Source organism: Arachis hypogaea, chromosome 12, assembly GCF_003086295.3.
Source record: "Arachis hypogaea cultivar Tifrunner chromosome 12, arahy.Tifrunner.gnm2.J5K5, whole genome shotgun sequence".
In the NCBI taxonomy this organism is placed as follows: Eukaryota; Viridiplantae; Streptophyta; class Magnoliopsida; order Fabales; family Fabaceae; genus Arachis; species Arachis hypogaea.
In genome coordinates, this window is record NC_092047.1 from 32,431,737 (window position 1) to 32,449,437 (window position 17,701).

The 17,701-nt window shown below is 29.7% G+C and overlaps 2 protein-coding genes across 3 annotated transcripts; both read right to left on the minus strand.

Annotated features, from left to right (window-relative positions):
- Positions 1–511: 511 nt before the first annotated feature.
- LOC140176698 (uncharacterized) lies at positions 512–1,375 on the minus strand. Its single transcript, XM_072208242.1, has one exon. The coding sequence runs from the start codon at positions 1,373–1,375 to the stop codon at positions 512–514; it is 864 nt and encodes a 287-aa protein (XP_072064343.1).
- A 1,058-nt stretch (positions 1,376–2,433) lies between these two features.
- Positions 2,434–7,794, minus strand: LOC112727282 (uncharacterized). Of its 2 annotated transcripts, none has more exons than XM_025776964.3 (3): positions 7,010–7,794; positions 3,018–3,096; positions 2,434–2,821 (listed from the first exon to the last, which is right to left on the minus strand). In XM_025776964.3, the coding sequence occupies exons 1-3, from the start codon at positions 7,622–7,624 to the stop codon at positions 2,634–2,636; spliced, it is 882 nt and encodes a 293-aa protein (XP_025632749.1). In that variant the 5' UTR covers positions 7,625–7,794; the 3' UTR covers positions 2,434–2,633. The 2 variants fall into 2 exon arrangements, with proteins under 2 accessions (XP_025632749.1, XP_025632750.1); XM_025776965.3 differs by having other exon boundaries at positions 3,018–3,093; positions 7,010–7,762.
- Between the last annotated feature and the right edge of the window lie 9,907 nt (positions 7,795–17,701).

Genomic DNA, 17,701 nt, shown 5'->3' on the forward strand with positions numbered 1-17,701 from the left:
AAAGGTTTCATGTTCAACTTCGGTTTTAAAAATCTTAAATTTATCCAAGACTTCGTCTTTAGAATGCATCAAATATATGTAATAATATCTACTAAAATCATCGATAAAAGTGACAAAATATTTCTTTCCATCTATAGTAGGCCAACCATGGAAATCACATACATGATACATCAGAATGTATTAATTATAATAATTTAGAATTTCTTTAATCTTGGTTAATATACAAGTTGTACATGCATATGAATTTTTAATTGATTTGGAAAAAGATCATATTTTATCATATCATTTAATTTATGAAAATTAACATGTCATAAACGATTATGCTATAAATCACAGGACTCAACAATATAAACAGAAACATTATTATTATTAATAGTATTTACAACATTTAATTTAAACATATTCTCACATAGATATCCTTTACCCACAAACACTCCACCCTTAGACAGAATAAATTTGTCTTCTTCAAATACAGGCTTAAACCTATACTTGTTAAGTAAAAGTACATAAACTAAATTTTTCTGATTTCGGGTACATAATATACATCAGTAAGAGTCGGTACTCTTCCAGAAGTGAATTCAAGTTTCACGGTTCTTTTGCCCATTACTTGAACAGTTGATGCATTTTTCATGTACAGAATAGCCCTATTTTCTTCTTTGAATGTCTTGAAAAAATTTCTATTCTTGCAAACATGTCGAGTTGCACCAGAGTCTATCCACCATGACCCAATGTCTTCAATCATGTTGATCTCAGAAATAACAGCAATAAGATTATCTTTTATTGCTATGTCATTCTTTTCTTTCTTCGTTTTTAAGAAATGACATTCTTTCTTAAAATGTCCTAGTTTTCTACAATGAAAATAATTTCCCTTCTTTTTATTCTTTCTGATATCACCATTGTTACCTTGAGATTTATTAAAATCTTGGTATCTTTTCTTGTTGGGCTGATTGGATTTTCCATCTTCCATTACGTGAAGATTAGGATGAGTATTTTGCTCTTTAGTATCATCTTGTTTACGATACTCTTCTTCAAGATGAAGGTGATTACTTAATTGCTCACGAGAAATATCATCCTTTCTATGTTTCATAGTTCTTTTGAATTCTTTCCATGATGGAGGGAGTTTGTCGACAATTGAAGATACAATAATGATATCATCCATGTGCATGTTATGTTGCTTGAAATTATTTAAAATACGCTCAATTTCATGTAGTTGTTCCATGACAGATCTACCATCAACCATTTTATAATTATTAAAGCGAGTGACAAGAAATTTCTTACTTGTTGTGTTTTCGGCCATATATTTTGCTTCTAATTTGTCCCATAATTCTTTTGGGCTCCCAACATTTTGGTAGACATCAAACAGTGCATCAGTCATGCCATTTAGTATGTGCCCAGTGCATATATAGTTATCGTTGTCCCATTTTTGTCTGGCTCAAGTTCCTGCAATGGCCTCCCCTTCAATTTCTGGAGGTCTTGGTATGGTAAGAACATATGCTACTTTTAGTGTTGTGAGAAGGAAGTGCATCTTCTTTTGCCATCGTATGAAATTTTTACCATAAAATCTTTTTAACTTGATAAAATTCGACGTCATCTCCATAATTGATGCGGTGGCCATTTTTGTTTTATTGGTGAACAATTAAGCCTAAAGATTGTGAGTTATGAGAAAAAGGGTTAGTGAATCAAATAGCGCAATTTTTCAAGGCGTGTGTTACACACACTTTTTTTTAGGCTTAATTTGCCCCATCAATGTACAATGGTGTTCAAAATGGGTTACTGGCGAATTTCCTGTAGGATACAATGAAGAATACTTGACTTATTTATGCACTCACACAGTCAAGCCTTACACTAAATAATAATTTACAGAATAATATTCTCTATTCTTTCTTTTGCGCATAAAGAAAGTGTTGAGATGGATCTATGACAATAATGAAATGAGAAAAATTTATAGGTACGTGCAACATGCAGCTACGTACTCAACATTCGTAACTTTTCAAATAGTTACAACCTTTCAATAGAGATAACTTTTCAAATAGTTACCACCTTTGAATAAGTCAGAACTCTATGAAGATATTTAACTCTTCAAAATAGCTTTTTACATATTTTGAAAATGGTGGAAACTCTGGTGCAGTCGACTTCACGTGAAGTTGATAATTGAGAACGGTTAGATAATTTGACTGATTTGACTAAATTTTCATCTAATGGCTCTCAGCTATCAACTACACGTGAAATCGACTGCACTTGAGTTTCTACCTTTAAAAATATATCTCACAATATATACATAGTTGAGGTTGTAAAGCTAAATGAGATAGTGAATAACATCAATTACGTAATAGATATTACACAAAATCTTATTAGTTATCAATAATTATCTTTCTGTTCAATAAGAATTCAGCAAACTATCATGTCATGGTTTTCAAAATGAAGCCCAAACAATAAGATGATATGTTGTTAAGTTTTTATTGAACAAAACACATTGTTTTATACACTATTAATGAATGCATAAGAAAATTAATTCATAAAACCCACAGCTACACTTCTAACATTTGCATATGCAATAATCAAACTAATGTCCAGTTTCACTCATATACCTTATACAGTAACAACATCACTATTCCACTTCATACCCATTTCAATTAGATAACATATTTGTTGTTTGTTTCTAAAGTACCATAATAACTAGATCCAACAGCTGAATCAGTAGTTGCTGACCAAAATTGTGCACTCTTCACTTTTGATATGCTTGTCAACACACTCAATGGAGTCAAATCCCCAACAACTGTCACCTTCTTTGAAGCAAAATCTATTTTAAAGGAACTAACTCCTGCCAAAATTAAAATTATTATCACCCTTAATTAGAGGCATGGCCTAAAATGTTGTTAATTAATTAGAAATTAAAAGAAACCATTTTTTTAGGTGCGACAATAATAAGATAATAATATAGTCTATATTTTACTAATATCCTTGTAATAACTAATTAGGAAAGGATATTTAGGAGGCCCAATTAGAAGGATAAATACCTTGCATTTTGGAGAGATGTTTCCTCACTTTCCCTTCACAACCCTTGCAGTGCAAAGAAACCCTTAGGACAACTTCCTGCTACAAAATTCATTCAAAATAAAAATAATTTAAAAAAAAAAAGAAAAAACGTCATTGCATTTGTTGCATGTGTTACATGGAACTCTTTTTCACCTTCTCTATTGTTGGAGTTGAGTAAACATTTCAAGGGAATAAAAAAGAACTTACTCCAAAAATAGTCTTAGGTGTGTTTGACAACGTTATAAAATTAAACTTATTTCAATAATTTTTATTTGTATAATCATTTTTTAAAATAATCTATTATGTGACCATTAATTTAAGTTTGAATACTTAACTGAAAAGTAGTTTTAAGATAATTTATCATGTCTTCTAGGATGTAGGATGTAATAAAAGAAGTCATTGTAAGTCGTATAATAGTTACAAAAGTGAATATAAAATATTATTTATATTATTTAATATTGATACGTAAGGTCAAATCGATAAAATTATAATAATTTAAAAAATGATAAACTTCAAAATATTATTTTCGCTTATAAACTACATAGAACTTAAAATTAGAATAAAATGTCATTTGTACTTATAAATATTTAGAACGTTGATAATTCTATTCATAAAAAAAATTTGATGTTGTACCCAAATAATAGATGGATTTTGATTGATAAAATAATTTTTTTATATAAATAAAATAAATATTTTATTTTAATGTTTTGTATAATCGTATTTATTATTTTAAATTGTCGTGTAACATCTCGGATGTAGTGGCTCAAAAAAATTTATCTGCATATCTCAAACGTTATGCATCCGAGATGTGTCACATATTCTTAACCACATATCATGGTGCATCCGACATCTACTTTATAAAATTGGTTGTACACATTTCACACTCAATCCGTACACTACATTTTCTTCCTATATATATATATATATATATATATATATATATATATATATATATATATATATATATATATGTCTAGTAGTGAGTTTTTTTTTTTTTTTTTTTTTTGTTTATCCAAATGTGATCATAAGAAATGTTGAGAAGGTGATATTTGAGTGCAGTTCTCTTGTGATGATGTGCACCTATCATCTAGATTCTCTCAATGCTATGAAAAATCTCGTGTTGATGAATATGGGTGTAGTTGATTTCACAGAGAGTGTGAACGTCGAAACAAATTTCTTCTATCAACGCTGCCCAATGGTGAGTTTGAACTAGGACATTTTGGGTCTAAGGTTATGACCATGTGCGGGTAATGTTCGACATGTATTCGAAGCTAATGCTGAATCATGCGATGGAATGCTATATTGAGGTGGAGGAGGAGGAAAGTGAGTTTGTCTCGGTGTATGTTGCTGACACTGGGTTATCTAGTGAGAGTGATGTATCATATGAGTATATGTCAAAGACTCCAATGGTGGAGTCCTCAGTTCCTCCTTTTCCATCATTAGCTATTCCTCATGTTTCACGTGTTTCAAGTTATTATCATACTTTTGACTTAGATGCCATGCAAGTAAATGATCATTTTAACATTGACAAAGGAGAAGATTGTAAAATGCATGGTGGGATTGAATTTTGGGTGGGATATATGTTTAGAAGTAGAGATGATGTTCTCATGAAAGTAAAGAAGTATAACATTTGGCAAAATGTAGAATATAAGTTTGTGGAGTCGAACTGATTGAAAATAGGGATGGCAATTGCTGGGTTGGTATTCCCAAGGATTTACCCGCCGGGGGATGGATATGGAGGATTTTTCTACCCGTTAGGAGATCCCCGCCCCGGGAGTACTCGTTTATATAAAATGACTAAATTATCATTTTATATATATAAACTCTAATTTTCCATCATCTTCTTTACGCTGCATCCCTCCCTTCCCTCACATTATACTAACGCTTTCTCACTTTCACACACATACACAGAACATCTCAACTCAAGCCTCGTCGTCGGTCACTTTCACCCTTACTAATTCCCACCGCCGGTCACCGCCTCCTCACTCACTATTGTCGCCTCATCGTCATCGGATCCTGCACCACGCTCATTCAACAGCATCACTGCCTCATGCTCCACGTTCTATTATATTCGTCACGACCTCCTATTTAAACTTCCTCATCGTCGCGCATCCAGAAGAATCCTCACCGCCATAAGCAGCGTTGTCGCTGCCTCCAACGGCCTCTTCGCCACTCATCGTCGCTACTTCCCGTAGCCTTGTCGCTGCCGCCGCATCATTCCTTCCTTCTATCATCACCACCTCTCGTTTGTCGCCATCATCTGTACTAAGTGCCCTTCTCAGATTAGTTTTTTAGGTTTTTTTTTTCCAACATTTGAGGGTTTAGGGTTTGTTCAATTGTTTGAAATTGTTAATTTTTTGAGTTTATACTTCTATTTATTCAATTGTTTGTGCAATTATTGCTATTTTTTTTTGAAAATTTAGAATTTATTCAATTGTTAATTTTCTATGTTTGAAATTGATTGATATTAGGTGTAGCAATTAATTTAGTATTAAAGATTTTTGTTGTACATGGCCTGAGAACATAAGAGAATATTATGAATTGTATTGTATTATGACGAAGGATTATACTTTTTTTTTTATTTTATCAATTTTTTAAAAAGAGAATCCATGGAGATATCCGCGAGGATCAAATATCCGGAGGTTATCGAGTACCCATTACCTGTCGCGAATATGGAACGGGGACGGGGGGACATTTTGGATGTGGGGGCGGGGACATATCCCCGTTCCATGGGGATCCGTTGCCATTCCTTACTGAAATATCACTGTCGCTGTATGAAATTCTCAGCTAGATATCCTTAAAATCTTCGTGTAATACTTTGACAAAATCTCATATATTCGTAAATTTTCTTTTTGACGTTATATACACTATCCTACTAACAAATCTACCTTCCAAGTTAACTTAACCTAATCTCTCTCTCTCCCTCCCTCCCTTCCGCCCTCCCTCTCTCTTTCCCTCTCTACCTCTCTCTCTCTCTCTGTGTGTACTATGTACCTTATTTCCTTATCACATCAACACTTTGTTCTTTACCATTTGCTAATTGGAATCTTTCTTTCACAAGTACAACATTAATTTTACGTTTTATGGATAAAATTATAAGTATTTTGAACATTTGTGATTATAAATGGTAATTCATTCCTTAACATTATTAGTTTCAATTATAATCTATTTTTAAAATTTTATTCAAACATAATTATTTGCTGTCAATTTATTTTTGTGAAAGTAAGTCAAATTTTGATGATCTTTAAAGACAAACACTTATTTCCAGAGAGTGCACTCCTTTTTACTTTTCATGAAAATTACCATAAATTAAAATATTTGCCAATGTGCATCTATACACAGCAGTCTAGTAGAAGTGGAGAGGCTTTGAAGGGAAACATTTCCCAAATCTTTTCCCATTAGAAGAAAAAAAATATGCTATGGACTACACAATATAGATTTCGTTATAGTCCATCATAAATCATATCCATAAATAAGTAATTAAAATTTGAGAAATTGTATTGGAACATACAATACGTCTAGACTCAAAAACCAACTACCGTTTGATGTTTAAAAACATTATTCTTAGAATTTTTAAAACATTTAAAAATTAAGACTGAATTGAACTGTAGTGGACTAGTCATTTGAAGATGAGTTCCATAAAATACAAGTCACTAGGGCCAGTTACATCCGATCCACAGATATTATTTTAGTTAACCAATAACCTCAAGTTAAGAGAGTCACGTGCTCAGAGAGTTCGCTAACAAAAATGCTATGTATTTTATAATACACACGGTGTTTATCTCATTTTTTTAACATATATTTTATACGAGTGAACTGACTAATTTAGTAGTAGTTAATTTTTTATGTATATCTAGTATGATATAGGATCTCTAATTTTCAAACAGGATTATCTATGTCCATTAAGTAGAAGATACCTATGAATTCATCCGAGAAAAAGAAAAAGAAAAAGTTGGTTTAAGAGAAAACTAACCTGGTCTGAAGAAGCAGACTTGGGATGATGGGAAGAGGTAGAAGGTTTAGATAAAGTGTTGTTTTCAGTTTGAATTTCATCTTGACCCTTTTTATTATTATTATTATTATTTAATACCAAAGCTGGATCATGAAAATCTGATACACCATCATTGTTATCATCGAAGAAAGCAGTGTCACTGAGCAAACACCTTGTTGAACCAACAGGAGGAGTAGTAGTGAATAAATCACCATTATTATTATTTTGCTTAATCCAACTTCTCCTCGCCAGAACGCTATCAATCTGCTTAGAAGAGTAGACAGTATTTTCTGCTACGTTTTTCTTCTTCTGATCATGATGACCACCCTTTTTAGCACTGTTCTTGTTCTTATTCTCTGCATTACTTGATGATGGTTTTGAAGAAGATCTTTTCTTCTGAGGGTTGATTGGTGGGTGAGAAGAAGAAGAAGAGGAGGAGGAGGAGGAGGAGAGGGTTGCTCTTCTAGAATGGCAGATGATGGGGTTGTGGCGGTCGATGGCTTTGCCTCCGAGTTGAATGGTGTTGGTGGAAGAAGAGCATGAGGCTTCATCCATGGCGGCACAAATTGCCGTTGAGGCTTGTGAAGCACAGAACATGTCTTTGGTTGAAGAAGCTAAGAGAGTGTGAGAGTGTGTATGTGAGAATAGAGAGAGAAGAAAGAAAGAGACAACAAAGTAGGAACAAAAATGGAAACGGGATTATTGCTACTTATTGGCTTTTTGTTGCATAGTTCAACTTCAATCCTTTGTGATGGGGTTATTCAATAATTTCTCAAGAGTAATCCTAGAGTTAAGTAGGTTTTGTGATTTGTAATCATTAATTAATTATTATTGATATTTTTAATGGTATAAGATTACATCTAATAATATGAAATTATTCACTTTTTTTTTTATTAGTTAAATACTGACCAAATTTTAATAAAAATGCTGCCCCTAAATTTTTTTATTTTTCAATTATATTTGCCTAAGTGTTATGTTAAATGATGGGATAAAACATTTTTGTTCTCGGTAATATTTAAAAAATAATAATTTAAAATTATTTTATTTAATTTAAAAATTTAATTTTGATATTCTATTAATTATTTTATATATAAATTTAATTACATAATATTATATCATTAAATATAATTATATTTTATATTAACTGTGAGAATAATCATCTAAAAAATAGATATATCATATAATTGTGTTTTTTAGTAATGATTATATAATTATGTAAAATATCTTACATTGTTAGTGTATTAAAATTAAACTCTTAATATCTATAATTTCATTCATGCAACATCCATTATTATTACATACTAATTATATTTAAAATTATTCAATAAGCAGTAGTATATGACTAGCAAAATTTTTTGTTTTTAAAATCAGTAGTTAGACAATAATATTTAAAAATGTAAACTAAAAGTATGATATTAAATTAATAAACTAAAAATATTAGATTGCTAACTAAAAGTTTTGACAATATAGATTAAAATTAATGGGTCTTGATTTTTTTTTCTTGTTCAATTATTTGAACAATAATTAAAAAATATAAAATAAAAAACAATACAAAATAAAATAATTTTAAAATATTTTTAATTAATTTTTTATTATTTGATCTCTTAAATATTTTTATATTTTAAAATTTGTAATATTTAATTTGATTTAATTTAGCTTCATCCTTAATATTTGATTTAAGTTTGAATTGTACATGTTCACTTTCCTTTTCAATCTCTTCCAATTCTGTTGTCACTACAACCAATAAAACCAAACCAACACCATCATCTTCTCTCTCCACCATCACAAATACCATTATTTGACATTTATACTACTCTTTAGTCTTTACATATATATTTTTGGATATCTATCCTTTATTTTGCATATATATATATACAAGTAAAAACTCATGGAAATTATCAAGTATTTATCTGTTTTATTCTAGCATTGTTTTATTTCTTTTTTAAAATAATTTAATTTCCTCTTTTTTCTTTTTAAGAGATACAGGACTACATGAATATGATGAGTGATAGTTTAGAGAAACGAAACTCAAATAAAAGTTGGCAGTTGGCAAAGAAATTGAAAAATCCATAAGCTTTCTTTTTCCAATATTAAAGTTGATGATAAGATGATAAGTTTGAATAATTTTCCTAAGAATAGGATGAGTTTTGATCAATGTTCTAACATCTAAATGTCTAATAGTTTAACACCTAATAAGCTAAATTGGTGGCACAATGGATTATTATTGTAGTGGGGACCTCAACCATTTAAAGGTACCCAAGATAATGATATATGATGTACACAATAAGGGTCATCATATAGTTGTCAATGATTTTAGCATAGTAATATAATGGTGCACGTTAGAATCAAGTGCTATAAAATAAACAAATTAAATAAATAAGTAATAATAATCAATGTAAAACTAGTAGGAGTAGAAAAATGGGTGTAACCTCTCAGATTAACTTATCAAATTTATAAAATAAAGATAAATTAAATTAAAATTTTGATCAGTCTATCAATTCGTATGATCAAATCTAAAAATTTTAGTAAGAAGAAATAAGATGAGTAGACATGACGAATCAGTTTAATTTTTTAATATATATATATATATATATATAAAGAGAGGACTATTGAATATATATATACAAAAATTAAAAATTAAAATTTTTAAATATAATTCTTTTAATTATTATTTTTTTATTTTTTATTTATTTTATTTTATCCTCATATATACGTTTCATGCCGTGTGAGTTAGCTTGTTCTTTAAATCAAAGATAGTTATTTTGTTTTTCTATTACAAAATTTTATTTCTATTTTTGTGTTGTAAATTTAGTATTTTTTTAACAAATTATTTTTCAATTGAAAATTAAGTTAGAACTGTTATTAAATTAAGAACAGATATTGTAATTGACTACATTTTTATTTGTGTTTAAATTATGATTTTTTTTGTCTTTTTTATTAGATTAAATTTAATTAATTTAAATATTAAAAAAAAAAAAGTTAGACGGACTAGTGTATGGACTTGCCAATTCTCTATAAAACAGAATAAACTAGTATTTTAGAAAGAATGTTCTAAAAAACACTAGGCATATTTGGAAGGGAAAGAAAGAATGTCCTCAATGGCCATAATATATAATTACTGATATTTTTTGCATTCTATGAGAAAAATGGGGATAGGGATCGGAGTACAGGAGCATCAAATATTATGCACCATATTATGTTGCCTTAAGACAGAAAAATTCAGTGAACTTTATGAGAGCCAACTAACAATTTCAATTGCTTTAAAGAATGAAAATGATGCATGGTAGTATGGACGTACGCTGTATTGCCTTAACTCCTTGCTTGTTTTCATGTAAACCAACAAACTCATTGAACCATTATCCTGTCTATTTTCCTTTCAAGTTCTTTCAATCATTTAGAGCATTTATTGATATTGAGAACTTTGTATATGTGTATAAATGTGTGGAGATTGTAAATCCATGAGCAGAAAACTAAGAGGGTGTTCAATTTGTATTTGTATTCTTTTTGGTTTTGATTTTTAATATTATTTATTTTTAAAATTTTGTGAAGAAAAAGAGAAAATAGTAAAAGTAATAATTTTTTGTTTTATGTTTTTTTTTCATAAAATTCTAAAAATATTAAAAATAAAAATAAAAATACAAACCAAACACATCTTAAAATGTTTAGTTCAAGTTATCAAATACTTTGGTTGTTATTAGTGTAAAATCTCCATTATTCAGTCTTATATATATTAGGAATTAAAAAGGGTTCGTTTGATGTATGTACAACTTTTTTTTATAATATTATATTTTACTATTTTTAAGACTTGAACAAAATTTCTTCATTATAGTGCAAAGTACTTGTCATTGTCTAACTATTTTAACATTTATTTTTATTATTATTATTATTATTTTTTAATAAGTAAAAAAAAATTAATAGACACAGTTAAAATTTAAGATTTAAACTTTAATATTTATTCTTTATTAAATGTTTGAAACATATTCTACAAAAATAGCAATTTAAATATTTTCTACTATTATATGAATTTTTTTAGGGAGCTACTTAGATAAAGACGCTAAAAACGTCTTTTTATAAAAATATTTTTTAATAATTAAAATTTAACACATATAATCGATTAAATCGTATTATTTTTGTCAAAATTAGACTAGACAAATTGATTTGACCGAAAAATGGTGAATCAAATCTTGAACTGGTCTAAATTAATATTATTTTTTTTATAGAAAATGACTACAATACTCTATTATAGAAAATGACCAAAATACTTCTATTATATAAATTTTGAGGAATCCTAAATTTTAATCCTTTATTTTTCTATCGTAGGGTTAGGATTTAGAATTTTTAAAATTAATATATATATATATATATATATATATATATATATATATATATAAAATAAGAGTATTTTAATCATTCTCTATAATAAAGGTATTGTAGTTATTATTTATAAAAAAAATAATATTAATTTAGACTAGTTCAAAATTTGATTCACTATTTTTTCGTTAAATCAATTTATCTAACCTAATTTTGACAAAAATAACATAATTTAATCAATTATATATGTTAAATTTTAATTACTAAAAAATATCTTAAAAAAAAAGACGTTTTTAGAGGGCCATTCTTTTAATAAGTAATTATAAATGTTCATTAAGTGTAAAGCTGTACCTAACTTTAATTTAATGTCACATCCATTCTTCTCAATAGAAGGTTGTTTAAGGAAAACAAAATTTTCCATCCTATCAGCATCGCTCTTTAGTAGCATGTCAGCATAAGTATTAGTTAACTACTCTTAAAACATTAAACATATAAGATACATATTGACATACCTATCGTGGATGAACACAATAATGCTATATCTCCTTCTGGAAATAGTAATTTTTTTAGATGTATTCAGACTAAAAAAAATTCTGTGGATATATTTATTTAAAGAAGTCTCATATTTTAGCTTTATTTAGACTCAATTAAAGTTTATAAATATATTAACATATTTTTCTCTTAAAAAGAATGTTCTTTTGTATTGTATTCTTCCTCTGATTATTTATTTGAGATCAGGGAATATGTGAACCTTATAATTTTAAATGTTTGAAAGAGTACAAAATTAAGGCATAAGCAAATGAGCAATGGTTATTAAAAGTTTTAATTTATTTTCTTAATATTTATTTTTTTAAATATATATGTTATTTTTTAAAGGTTTAATTATTCTGTTGGTCCCTATAGTTTCGTAAAATTTTCAATTAGGTCCTTATACTTTTTTTCTTTTTAATTGGTCCCTGCACTAATTTTTTTTTCAATTAAGTCCCTCTTAATAGTAATTGGCTTAATTTTATAGGGACTCAACTAAAAAAAAAAGAATTGGTACAAGGACCTAAATAAAAGGAAAAAAAATACAGGGACCCAATTAAAAAAAAAATTTGGTGCAAGAACTCAATTAAAAGAAAAAAAAGTATAGGGACCTTATTGAAAATTTTGCGAAACTACAAGGACCAGTAGAGTAATTAAACCTTTTTTAAAATATCAAAATAATAAAATATTTAAAATTTTATTTATTAAAAAATTTTGAAAATGATTAAAAATAAATTAAAACTCTAAATATTTTTCTAAGCAAATATAGGAAACAATTGCTGATGTTAATGCGTTTAGAAAAAAATGAGAAATACAAATTCTTTAAGTTCTAAAGTCTAAATGTTAATTAAATTCTAAAACCTAAGTCAGAATTTAAGATAAATTATATAAATATTTGGTACCAAATAATGTAGAGCTCTTGTATAAAACTTGATAAAAATTAAATTATAAATAATTATTTTTTACATTAACCACATAAATAGTCATTGAAAATAAATATGATTAGTTGTGCCCGTGTATCAATATATTAAAATTCAACTCTTATATATATATATATACATATATATATATATATATATATATATATATTCAAAAAGGTAATAATATAAAAAATGTGCTAAATTGCTAATAAATACCTTAACATTTTTATAAAATTTATTGTAAACTTAATTTTTATTTTGAAAAAATTGAATCCTTAACATGTAAACCCAATATTATATACAAAAAACCTAAGTCAATTATTTTTATATCGTTAAAAATTGTCTTAAACATTTGTTACCAAAACCCTTAGTATTAAATCACTGAATTATTTCTGTATACTTGGGCGTGGCCTACATGTTTAAATAGTTATCAAGCAATTTGACAGGAATCTTTAGGAAATCTTCTATTCGAATTTGTGACAGAAAACTTAGTCACATGAAAACACAGCAACGGCAACATATATTTTTTGCAGCAGTTTACATGTGCTAAGTTCACAGATATGACAGTATATGGTTTTGTGAAAGAAATTGTTGGTAAGAACGAGGGCCCATAATTTTAATATAATACACCAAACATATTTTAGTACACTTCAACATTTATTGATTCTTGTACTCCTACTGCACAAGAAAAAATTATTAGAAGATCATTAAGTATAGTCGATTACACTTGCATTTTTATCTAAAATTAAAATCAAATTGAAGACCGTTAGTTTTTAAACGGTGCTATATTAAATGGCCCTAATGCAAAATCAAAACGAAAATGTTCCTGGTTTGAAATTTCTCATATGCTTAACCTTTTTTTTTTGTTTTGTGATAGAAAGAATTTTATTGATAGAAAAATCAAAAGGTATGAATTAGACAATAGGCAGGGACAAAAAGGGAATAGTTTCACCAAAATAAAAAGAAAATAATAATAGAGAGAGAAATTCAATTGGACTTCAGTTCATCTTTTTCCTCAACTCCACCATTTTCGATGTCATTTTCACGCAAAGAGCAAAGGCCTTTTTTGTGTCTAGAAAGATTAGCGTGTTCCACGCTTTCCAGAGTTGCCAGAGGAGATTTGCGGCTAGATCCAAACCATCTTCACCATTTAGTTTCTTCCTGAGGTTGCTAACTTGCTATGGAGTTCAGACCACCACTGCCACATCGAAGTTGACGAAGCTGGCAGCGGGAGATGAGCTTGATTCAAGCTTTCATGGAATCTGGACAAGTAATTAGACAATGAGTGACCGGTTCTTCAATCTCTAGACATCACGGGCAGGTCGAGTCTACTGATAGAATTTTATCCCTGATTTTGTTTCGGACAGGTATATATACCCTCATGCATGGTTTTTTAGATGAAGTTCTTTACGTTTGGTTCAACTTTTAATTTTTAGATTTCTGACCACAATGATTTTTCTTTGTACTGCTCAGGTAGGAACTCTAGTGGGGTTGAAAGAACTGGAGTGCAAGATTATATCCATATGCCACAGAATAGCTACCTTTCTAATCTCTCAACCGGGTAATTGTATCATCTCCTTCTTGAATAGGTGTGTTGATTATAGATTCTGCAATGACTAGGTTGAATAGTTGTCTAATTAAAATTTGATTCCATTGTCTGTTGCTGAGAATTAACTTTGAAACCCACTTAGGAGAGTAGTCTGAGGTTGGAGTAGAGTTTGGGATTATGGCCAAGTAGTCTTTAACCCATAAATCTTCTCGAATAAAAACTGATTGTCTATTCTCAATTTTTCACATAGTTTCCTTCTCTAGTACTTTTTCCCTCCATCATGCTATGCCATCCCCGAAAAGGATTATTACCATATCCTACCCTTAGGAAAGTAGTTATTAGTCTATACTATTTGGATTTATAGACTTTAGCAATGAAAGAATTAGGACACATCAAAAGTCTCCAACATTGCTTAACCAATATAGCAAGGATAAAGGTCTTGAGGTCTTTGAAGTTAAGTCTTCCCTGGTTCCTTGGCCTACTACATGTAATTTGCCAACCAAGTCATTGCATTCTTCTCTAAGTGTCCTTTTGTCCCCATTAAAATTTTAGCATAGATCTTTATGGATCGTCCAAAAAGATTTTTTGTAGTTTGAAGCAACTCAATGTGTAAATGGGAACAACTGTAGCCACTTCTTTAATAAGAATTTCTTTGCCACCTGTAGATAAAAGGCCTTTCTTTTAATGCTAAAGTTTCTGATTGACTTTATCTTTTATATAGTTGAAAGTTGCTGTCTTGAATCTCTGAACAACCACTGGTAGACCTAAGTACTTATTCTGATTTTCTACATGTAGAACTTGTAAGATAGTAGTCAATATGTCTCGGGTTTGGATTGGGGTATTCTTACTAAAAAACATCGACGATTTATTCAGATTAACTACTTGGCTGCTTATTTCTTCATAAACCCCTAGAATCTAAATTAGGTTCTGACAATCCTCTTCTGTTGTCCTGCTAAAAAGAATAGAGTCATCTACGAAAAATAGGTGGCGTGTTCTAGGACATGTGTGATTCAATCTCAAATCAGAAACTTCCTACATCTGTTCTCTTTTGTGGAGCAAATGGGAAAGTTCCTCTGCACAAAATAAGAATAGATAGGGAAAAGAGAGTCGTCTTGTTGCAGCTCTCTACATGATTTGAAAAAATTATGAGGTTGTCCATCCATAATAACAGAATAAAAGACTATCGTCACACACTTCTTTATCCAACCCAACCATTTTTAACAAAAACCAAATTTCTACATGACATCCCACACAAAAGACCACTTGACTTTGTCATAAGCCTTACTCATATTAAGTTCCAGAGCTAGATCATTTCCTCCATATGTTTTATTTTTAAGACAGTGCATAAATTCATGTGCTATAAGAATGTTATCACTTATGAGTCTTCCTTTAATAAAGAAACTTTGAGAATTACTAATCATCCTGTTCATTACAAACTACATTCTACGCACCAAAATCTTAGAAATGATATTATAAAAAATACTGCTAAGACTTATTGGCTGGATTTGATACATAGAGCTAGTATTATCAATTTTTGGGATAAGGCAAATATGAGTATGATTGAATACTTTTAAAATTTTACCTCACGAGAAGAAGCTTCTGACTGCTAAAAACACATCCTTTTTTATAAGATCCGAAAAAATTGAAAAAATCTTGCTGTAAACCCGTCTTCTCACGAGGCAAAAATGGATTAATAGAGAAGGCAGCATATTTAATCTCTTTTTCTGAAACTGGTTGTACAAGCATTCTATTAGTGATTACTTCAATTTTTTCCAGAATGTCTTGAATTTCTTCACTTAGATCCCTTGGATTGATAAATGCAAAAAGCTTGCTAAAATAACTCTAAGCAATGGATGCAATACCTTTAGCATCAGTGGTTGAATTCCTATCTTCATTATCTTTTTCGTTACTTCAAACTTCGAATGGAAGAATTTTGTGTCTCGATCCCCCACCGAAGCCACTGAACTTTGGATTTCTTTCTCGAATACCTCTCCTCATTCACCAATTCGTCCTCTAACTCAGCCTCCATAACACGGATAGCCACCGAGTCAGCCAGTTCTCCATTGTCGGTTTCTGTAGCAAGTTTTTCTTTAATGCTGCAGATTCTGATTTGGGAATTCTCTGAATTATTTTGCTGCCATTCTACTAGTTTATGCTTGTAATTTTTCAATTTTCTAGCAAGCTTCAATATGAGAGAGCCATTAATTTTCTAATTCCAAGCCAGTTTAACTAGTTTGATCACCACTTCATTTTCACACCACCTCTCTTGGAACCAAAATCTTCTTTTTAACCTTCCTTTATCCTCTTTCATCATTCACAAGAATAGGTCTATGATATGATCCAAGGTCCTCCAAATGTGTAACAAAATTAAAGCATCTAAAAATTTTTCTCGCTAAAAACTACTCACCAGCACCGTATCGAACCTTTCACGAATTAAGTTTCCTCTAAACTGTCTATTACACCAAGTGAACGTTTCCCATTCGTAGCTCAAAACAATTAAGTTTTCATAATTAATAAAATCATTAAAGTCTTGAATGGAAGAGTTTTATTTGGTTCTACCATCGTCCTTTTCATGGTGTGATTTGATTACGTTGAAGTCACCCATGATAATCACCTTATTGCCACCTTGCTCCATTATCTCCCTTAGCTAATTTTCTTATATTTGTAATGACAAACTTCCATAAAAAGCATCCTAAAAAGAACTCTTATTTTGCTGATTTTTGTACTTAAAATGTCAATAGTAATTATCTTGATCAAGAATCTGGATTTTCAGCCCCTCTATCTAAGTAACAACCAAACCTCCTGACAAACCATTTAGTTTCACTGTGTGAAATGAGTGTAGCCCCACCTTCCTTAGAATTCCCTCCACCTTCAAAATATTATTCGTTGTCTCAAAGAGAAATAATACCTCTGGAGAATGAGATCTCATGATCCTTTGTATGTTGTGAACTGTCAGGGGTTTTTCTAAACTCCGACAGTTTCACATCAATATCTTCATACCTCCTTGGTGACATATTTTGGGTGCACCCTTTCCCATTATAGTTAATGTGCTAACTTCCTTGCATTGTTTCTTTTTCATTCCTCTATTCCCTTATGATGAGCGGAAACTAATGCTCATGGATATCGGCAAGTGCACCAGATCGTTCAAGTAATACCATGGTGAGTGAATATCGTTTCCACGAGGATTAAAGAATTGAGCACGCAAATATTGAATTAAACTACCAATTAGCTCAAAAGAACATGGGATTGAGAATTTTTATGACTTGCTGGAAACTTGAAAGACTTAAATTTAGGGTTGCTTGAGTGCTGAATGCTTCAGACAGTGCTTATTGAATTGAAAAAAAATCAATGGTGGTGAATATCTAG